General features: G+C 44.9%; 1 protein-coding gene across 2 annotated transcripts in view; it reads right to left on the bottom strand.

The window, feature by feature from the left end:
- Nucleotides 1–1,250: 1,250 nt before the first annotated feature.
- The window catches only part of znf516 (zinc finger protein 516), a 50,380-nt gene continuing 42,248 nt past the window's right edge, over nucleotides 1,251–9,382 (bottom strand). For both annotated transcript variants that reach the window (XM_034288955.1, XM_034288956.1), the window contains exons 4-6: nucleotides 8,884–8,988; nucleotides 7,507–7,574; nucleotides 1,251–4,610 (exon numbers count right to left, since the gene is read on the bottom strand). In XM_034288955.1, coding sequence (XP_034144846.1) covers nucleotides 4,551–4,610; nucleotides 7,507–7,574; nucleotides 8,884–8,988 — 233 coding nt within the window. In that variant the 3' untranslated portion in view covers nucleotides 1,251–4,550. The remainder of the gene's footprint in view (nucleotides 4,611–7,506; nucleotides 7,575–8,883; nucleotides 8,989–9,382) is intronic.

Genomic DNA, 9,382 nt, shown 5'->3' with positions numbered 1-9,382 from the left:
CCATGCATGGGCATGCCATCACACTGCCTCCACCATGTTTTACAGATGATGTGGGATGCTTCGAATCATGAGCCGTTCCAAGCCTTTGCTCTTGTGAAGTCTTCTCTTTATGGTTGACTTGGGTAATGATATGCCTACCTCCTGGAAAGTGATGTTCACTTGGCTGACTGTTGTGAAGGGGTTTTTCTTTACTATGGAAAGCTTTACCAAGCCTTCTCCATAGTTTTTTCTTCCCATCATTCTGGTCTCACCTGTCCCAAGAAATATGTTCCAAAATGTGGCTGGCTTTTTTAGTTGTTTTTTTTAGCAAAGTCTAATCTGGACTTCAATTCTTGAGGCTTATGAATGGTTTACACCTTGTGGTGAACCCTCTGTATTTGCTCTGAAGGGAAGGGGTTTTTCTTTACCATGGAAAGGATCCTACGATCATCCACCACTGTTGCCTTCCATGGACGTCCAGGCCTTTTTGTGTTGCAGATCTCACCAGTGCATTCTTTTTTTTTCTCAGAATGTACCAAACTGTTGATTTGGCCACTCCTAATGTTCCTGTTTTCTCTGATATATTTAAGCCTAAGGATGGCCTGTTTCACTTCCACTGAGAGCTCCTTTTACATGTTGTGGGTTCACAGTAACAGCTTCCAAATGTGAATGCCACACCTGGAATCAACTCCAGACCTTTTACCTGCTTAATTGATGAAGAAATAATAAAGTAAAAGCCTACAATAGCCCTGTCCATGAAACAGCTTTTGAGTCAATTGTCCAATTACTTTAGGGTCCCTTGAAAAAGAATGAGCTACATATTAAAGAGCTGTAATTCACAAAACCTTTCCTCCAATTTGGATGTGAATACACTCAAAAAGGTCTAAGCTGAGAGACTGCACTTTAAGCCCATATTCATTATTTAACTGTAACTTGAATATATTTTGGTAACAGCCAAAACAACAAAACTTGTGTCAGAGTCCAATTATTTCCGGACCTAACTGTACAAAAACAGTAAATAGTTAGGAATATAATGAAAAGCATTAATGTGTATCTGCTATGTCTCTAGACCTATGCTGCATCAGAAGACCATTTCCTTTGCTTTCAGTGGCCAGTTTACAACACACTTAAAAGACAAAAATACACTTTAATTAAAAAAATATACTGATATTACAGAGAGTATTTTCGTCGCTCTCCTCATTCTCAATAACTAAGCGTTATGTTAGTTCTATGGCATTTGGAAGACAAAGTAAAAGACAGAGAAAATAGAGTCAACAGGTGCCATATTGGTGGTTTTTTTAATGTGAACGTGATGACGTGACATTTTCGTTGTACCAAACTGTGACAGAACTGAGAAGGCCTCAGACAAAGTAGAGCGCTCTCGTTGGTGGCGGCTTGAAAGCTTCAGAGTAGAAAAACAAAACAGCAATAAATGAAATAAAATAAGTCTTGTTTACTTCTGCTCTGAACATTGTAAATGATAATAAATACAGATATCAACCAAATACATTTCCAATAATATCATCTAAGGGACCAGGGCAATGGACTTCATTACTAATTAAAAGCAAACAGAAACATAAACAACTTAAGAGGCATTGTTAAAAACCCAACCAATTGAAAGATTAACACCCGCCAAGTTCTTGGGGGGGGGGGGGGTAACTATTTACGGGACAAATCCTAATATTTAGCAAAGATGTACTAATAACACTTTAAAATATTTACTAAACACACCCTTCATGGGAAAACCGATCTAAGCCGTGTAATACAAACCAAATGTTCAACAAAAACACATAGCAAATTAGATTTAATGAAAAAAACATGACAATGTCTATAACAATGGAATAAAAGCAGTTACCAGAGGTGACTTTAAACTGGACCACCTTCACCAATGACTAAATGAAAAGGATGAAGTGTTAAAGCAGTAACCTAGACTAAGAGCACTGGCAATGCCTTTTGGTTTCTAACGCTGTAATAAAGGGTTTGGTAGGATTGAAACACACACACACACACACATTCGGAAACAATGTCGAATCCCACTGCTCTCGCACTACTGCTTGGTCTGTTCATATTTGCTAAGTCACACTTAGGAATACAAATTCATATTTTTCTAGGAGTTAATGTTAAAGGGAATTCTGTACAACATTGGTATTAAGGGCACTAATAATTAAGGGCACACTACTTGGTAGGCTATATTATCCGTTTCAAGTATTCGACTATGCTCATCTTCAATGTACACATACGGTATGCGAGGCTTCAGATATTTAAGCTCACTTGATTGTATGTATATTCCATCAGCCATAACATCCAACTGATACAGAAATAGTTTCATCTACACGTCTTGGAAAACTACTACTGAGCTCTTAAAATAGACGCTATGTACAATATTATATACCATGCCAATAAATTCATCTTTAACCCCCCCTACCCTGCTAGATATTCTGAACAGGTAATGACTCACAGTCTTTCTCACTACTACCTTATTCACTGTGACATTTGTCATTTACTGTGCGACAGGATTGACATGGCCATTCTCATAAAAATACAGACTGACATTGTCTGCCTTCCTGAATGAACACTGTCCGTGCACCAAAACAGCAATTACTTATTAGAAAGCATCACCTTACCTGGGTTGTGTTCATTAGGTAGCAAACGGAGGTAAGCTGACTGAAACGGGAAGGCCCATCTGGAAGGCCCACCTGGAAGGCCCATCTGGACACACATTTTTTTTTTTTCCGTTTCAGATAGTTCTGGTTCTAATGAATGGAACTCAGGGACTTATTTTCGCAACCTTATTCAACATAGGCATGATACGACTATGAACCCAGGAGACATTTCATGAGGGTTTCATTACAGAAACCCTTTTAGAATTCATACAGTAAACAAGAATGGCTTTGGAGTACACTTCACACCAGGCCATCCAAAAATCAAAAAAACCTTATTGCAAAAGGAGGTAGTATGGGAAGCACCTACAGGGACTAATATACAGGTAGAAGTAAATAGGAAGGGGTGAAACACAAATATACACACATAAGCCCTAAGCGGCGCACACGCAAAGCAGCGATGGCTCCGCAAGAACCCGAAAACAAAACAGCAGATTCATATGCGATTCCCGAAAGCCTGACCTCTCGAAATGTCTCCACTTCTCACCATCCTCATGGCCTAAATTAATCCTCTCTCTCTCTCTCTCTATCTCTGACTTCTCTCTCCGCTTCGTGCTATCCACATGAGAAATGTAATTTCACAGGGGGTTCACATGGCTTCAAACCTACCTAAAAACAAACCAAAAGGCTGCTGTTGTGCGGACTAGCTTTTAGGAGGAATAGCTTTGAGAAACGCGCTCCCATGCAAATAGAGTAGTATGGGGGTGAACCTGCACCAGCCGGAACAATTTCCACACGCTGGGAGGATCTCTAAGTGGTCTAATTTGAGGTCGGAGGTGTGGGTGTCGTTGGAGAACTGCGCTCAGATCAGACGGATCAGAAAAGGCCCCACCCCCACCGTCCCGTTAAATGGACAGTAATTGAATGGTCGTTAAAACCGCACGCTCGTTAATGCCCCCCCATTAAAAACGCACAATCTTTTTAATGAGCAGTAAAGAGGGCACCTACTCTAACCACGACCATTAGCCCCTTCCATTTCTCTCCCTCCTCTGGTTTTAATGGCCGGCCAAACAGACTTGGAGTCAGGCAGAGGAGTGGACACTTCACTCATGCCACTCACACCAGACTCAGTGGTACAGGTTAGAAAAGACACGCCTGTGCAGTCACAACTTGACACAATGTGCAGACAAAGCCAGTCATCTACCTGGAGCCAAAAGTTTCAACCAGGCACTTCTGTTGCAGAGGAACCCTTAAGGAATCCTTTTGTTGAGTGCACAAACAAACACACACAAACAAATGCACACACACGCACACAGTTTCAGTCACATTTGCTTCAGTTGTGGGGATGAGTTGTGTGTAGTAAGCTGAAAATCATGTCCTGCAGAGAGTGGCTGCCCGGTCCTGTTTCGTCCATCCTGTGTTTTTTTTATGGAACTAGCGTCCTGAGGAATGTACAAACCCATTCAATCACCCCCTAAATAAACTACCAAAAACAACTGGGTAAAACTGAATGCTGTGAATATGTCACTATGCCGCTCTTGCCAGAGAAAAAAAAAACATCAGTTGGTTGAACAGTGTCCCGATTTTTCTCCTCAAAATCCATTTAATTCTCTTTTTTTTATATACACATTTCAAATAATCCTGGGAAATTGTTATTCTAAAAGCCCTAGAGGTCAATAAAGTGAATTCAAGGGAATAGGGGTGAGTTGACCTCGCTGTCACACTGACACAGGATTAGGGCCCCTCAGACATCTTTGGGGAGGGTTTGGGAATGTGGAAGGAATTCGGTGGCGGGGGAGAGTTGGGTCTCTGTTTTCATCCAGGACCGGGGACAGTCGTGCTGGGTTGACGGTGGTAGACGACCAGACCCCCCTCCTCCTCTTCCTCCTCTCGGCCCATTCTCGGTGGCCTGTCATCAGGTTACTGGCCGTCGTCAAAAGGGCACATGGTGGATGCTCTGGACGTGGGTCTTTAGGTCCCCTTTCTGATAGGCTCCGTACGGGCAGAGGCAGAAGCAGAATGGTCTCTCCCCTGCGGGACACACACAAAGTTCACACATGGGTCAAAGGTCACATCGAGGGCAGAGAGGTTAACAGGTGGCAGAACTTAGGGATATACAGGTGCTGGTCATTAGAATTAGAATATAATCAAAAAGTTGATTTATTTCAGTAATTCCATTCAAAAAGTGAAACTTGTATAATGTATACATTCATTCCACACAGACTGATATATTTCAAGTGTTTTTTTAATTTTGATGATTATAACTGACAACTAATGAAAACTTCAGTATCTCAGAAAATTTGAATATTGTGAAAAGGTTCAATATTGAAGACACCTGGTGCCACACTCTAATCAGCTAATTAACCAAAAACACCTGCAAAGGCCTTTAAATGGTCTCTCAGTCTAGTTCTGTAGGCAACACAATCATGGGGAAGACTGCTGACTTGACAGCTGTCCAAAAGACGACCATTGACACCTTGCACAAGGAGGGCAAGACACAAAAGGTCATAGCTCAAGAGGCTGGCTGTTCACAGAGCTCTGTGACCAAGCACATTAATAGAGAGGCGAAGGGAAGGAAAAGATGTGGTCAAAAAAAGTGTACAAGCAATAGGGATAACCGCACCCTGGAGAGGATTGTGAAACAAAACCCATTCAAAAATGTGGGGGAGATTCACAAAGAGTGGACTGCAGCTGGAGTCAGTGCTTCAAGAACCACCACGCACAGTCATATGCAAGACATGGGTTTCAGCTGTCGAATTCCTTGTGTCAAGCCACTCTTTAACAAGACACAGCGTCAGAAGCGTCTCGCCTGGGCTAAAGACAAAAAGGACTGGACTGCTGCTGAGTGGTCCAAAGTTATGTTCTCTGATGAAAGTCAATTTTGCATTTCCTTTGGAAATCAAGGTCCCAGAGTCTGGAGGAAGAGAGGAGAGGCACAGAATCCACGGTGCTTGAAGTCCAGTGTAAAGTTTCCACAGTCAGTGATGGTTTGGGGTGCCATGTCATCTGCTGGTGTTGGTCCACTGTGTTTTCTGAGGTCCAAGGTCAACGCAGCCGTCTACCAGGAAGTTTTAGAGCACTTCATGCTTCCTGCTGCTGACCAACTTTATGGAGATACAGATTTCATTTTCCAACAGGACTTGGCACCTGCACACAGTGCTAAAGCTACCAGTACCTGGTTTAAGGACCATGGTATCCCTGTTCTTAATTGGCCAGCAAACTCGCCTGACCTTAACCCTACAGAAAATCTATGGGGTATTGTGAAGAGGAAGATGCGATACACCAGACCCAACAATGCAGAAGAGCTGAAGGCCACTATCAGAGCAACCTGGGCTCTCATAACACCTGAGCAGTGCCACAGACTGATTGACTCCATGCCACGCCGCATTGCTGCAGTAATTCAGGCAAAAGGAGCCCCAACTAAGTATTGAGTGCTGTACATGCTCATACTATTCATGTTCATACTTTTCAGTTGGCCAACATTTCTAAAAATATTTTTTTTGTATTGGTCTTAAGTAATATTCAAATTTTTGGAGATACTGAATTTGAGATTTTCATTAGTTGTCAGTTATAATCATCACAATTAAAAGAAATAAACATTTGAAATATATCAGTCTGTGTGTAATGAAAAGGTTTCACTTTTTGAATGGAATTACTAAAATAAATCAACTTTTTGATGATATTCTAATTTTATGACCAGCACCCGTATGTGGGACTGCACATAAAATCGCATAAACCGTACCTGGGAATAACTGAGAAAGCGCTACAGTGGATTACACACAAACACGCCATGAAACACCATGGCAACAGACTTCTGAAGTTAACTTTCCTCCTCCCTAGTCAACTAGAACTCGTGTGAAAAGCCTGACGTGTGTAATAGGGCCACGGCTCATTGACGCCAAACGATACCCCCCCCCCCCCCCGCTCTCTGTCCCTTGTTTTTTCACTCTAACCCTCTCTCGTTACCTCAATCAGCTAACCCCCCCCAACCACTCCCTCGGTTAATTAGAGCGACCCACAACGGCTCTGACGCCATCGCACAAACAAGCAGAAACACACCTGAGCAAAACAAATGAGATTGCCATTTAATTGCACCTAATTATCATTTTGATAAATGGAGGAATATCAAACGGGGGGAAACAAATGACTCCCTCCGCCCCGGCCCCCCCCCCATCCCCGAAGAAGAAACAGAAAAATACGCGTGGTTATCATACATCATTGTATTGCAGTGGGGGGAAATAAAAACAGAAAAAGACACAATTAATCACAGCGAATCTAAAAGCAGCGGCGGGCGATCGGGCGGGGCGGGCACGTGAGTGGAAAGCGAGACACCTCCACCGCGCCATGGTCCTGCGGGGGGGGGCAGGATTGGGAGTGGTGCACTAAATTACACTAAAGGTTATCGTCGCCGTAAAGCACCGCCAACACTACATCTAATTGGACCCCGACGCTGTTTCTGCTCCCATCATTCACGACGTCGCGATAAATCTGCAGATGGGTGATTCATTAAGATGGAGGTGCGGCTTGCGGACCTGGCTCTCCCCGAATGTCAAAGCGGATGAGATTTACCTACGCCCGACCCTCTCTCTCTCTCTCTGAAAACTTCCAGTGAGTGAAAATAGAAATGTTGTGTGTTCTCAGAGCCCATCCTTTATAGAGGAACAGACATTGAGGACCGTGGCCATCTGTGGCTCTGGTAACTTGTTGACAACAGGGAACGCACAGAGTCTGGAAATAGATTATTCCGGAAGAACCCATAAGTCTCATTGAAAAGTACAGAGTGAATATAGAACAATAAGGATAGGAGCATATAGGTGCAAAATCGCAGACACACGGATAAACACACACACACACAAAATGCACACAGCAAAATGTGCACAAGCATGGGAAATGGGCAACTCAATGTGAATAGAGGGGAACAACGTACTTGTTTGGGAGCTTCCGAGGAGGTGGTTTGAGCATCAGGACCTTGGACTCCGTTATAATCAAACACCACTGTGGGAAAGAAGGAAAGTCAGGGGGTTGGGAAAAAAAGAAGTCTATGTTCTCGCCGGCATCTCGACCAGTCGCTGCCACCACCCAAAACCGCGACGACCAGTTAGCCGGAAAGAGACTACGCGAGCAGAATGCGGCTGGAAGACGGTGAGGCCTAGCGGAGTGAAGCCAGTGATTTAATATGACACAGACATGCTAATGGAGGCCTCGGGGTGACTGGCCTTTCGCGTGAGGACGTCTGCACTGAACAAAATCATAGGTGACAACATTAATTACAGCTCTCTTTTTGTGTGTGTGTTTGTTTGTTTACAGCGTACGCTTGGGGGTTGGGGGCGCCTCTCCATCTTTTACTATGTGGTCCCTGTCACTTAGAGTCACTGGCCACGCCACATATCATTCACACTCTCCACAGTGAAGTCACTTATCTGGCTGTCTACAACTATTACAGCAGTATGCTGGTGACGGACGTGATGGGAGAGGAGGGAGGAGGGGGACGGAGAGATGAGAGGACAGGGAGGGAGGAGGAGGGGATGGAGAGATGAGAGGACAGGGGAGGAGGAGGAGGGGATGGAGAGATGAGAGGACAGGGGAGGAGGAGGGGATGGAGAGATGAGAGGACAGGGGAGGAGGAGGAGGGGATGGAGAGATGAGAGGACAGGGGAGGAGGAGGAGGGGATGGAGAGATGAGAGGACAGGTGAGGAGGAGGGAGGAGGGGGATGGAGAGATGAGAGGACAGGGGAGGAGGAGGGAGGAGGGGGATGGAGAGATGAGAGGACAGGGGAGGAGGAGGAGGGGATGGAGAGATGAGAGGACAGGGGAGGAGGAGGGAGGAGGGGATTGAGAGATGAGAGGACAGGTGAGGAGGAGGGAGGAGGGGGATGGAGAGATGAGAGGACAGGGGAGGAGGAGGAGGGGATGGAGAGATGAGAGGACAGGGGAGGGAGGAGGGGATGGAGAGATGAGAGGACAGGGGAGGGAGGAGGGGATGGAGACATGAGAGGACAGGGGAGGAGGAGGGAGGAGGGGATGGAGAGATGAGAGGACAGGTAAGGAGGAGGGAGGAGGGGGATGGAGAGATGAGAGGACAGGGGAGGAGGAGGGAGGAGGGGATGGAGAGATGAGAGGACAGATGAGGAGGAGGGAGGAGGGGGATGGAGAGATGAGAGGACAGGGGAGGAGACACAATCAGAGGTTCGGCTGGTGAATAAGGATGAGTGAAACGTGAAATGAACACATCATGCTGTCAGGTGACTATGTTCAGTGTGTGTGTGTGTGTGTGTGTGTGTGTGTGTGTTATTCCCTATTTACCCGTGTGGGATCTCATGTGTATACGGAGGTGGCTGGGCTGGCTGAAGTTCTTCCCACATTCTTGGCAGATGTATTCTCCTTGTCGAACCAGAGACCTCAGCACCCCTACAACACAGGAGAAAGTAACACGGGTTCAAATCCCAACACAAAATGCTGTGAACAGTACAGGAGACATTTTGGAGCAGACAGTATCAGGGGAAAGTGTGGTTATGTAAGATTTAGGGATCCGGAGAAAATGAAAAATGACACTGAACATGTAACTACCGTTCATTGATTCAAACTTCAGCCATTGAATCCCTGTTCTAGTCAGTTGAATTGTATTAATTTAATCCTAGTGGATACAGAGAGGACATTTGTCAAATTGGGCCCTGAAGACTGAAATAAATAAGCAGAGATGGATGATGTCAGGAAATTGTTAGATGAAGCGCATACAGGGCCTTACACAGACACGGTCAGACTGGATCTGGAGTAGAGAGAATTAGAGTAGATATAAGTAAAA

Source organism: Esox lucius, chromosome 20 (genome assembly GCF_011004845.1).
Source record: "Esox lucius isolate fEsoLuc1 chromosome 20, fEsoLuc1.pri, whole genome shotgun sequence".
Taxonomy (NCBI): domain Eukaryota; kingdom Metazoa; phylum Chordata; class Actinopteri; order Esociformes; family Esocidae; genus Esox; species Esox lucius.
This window is presented reverse-complemented; position numbering and strand designations above follow the sequence as displayed.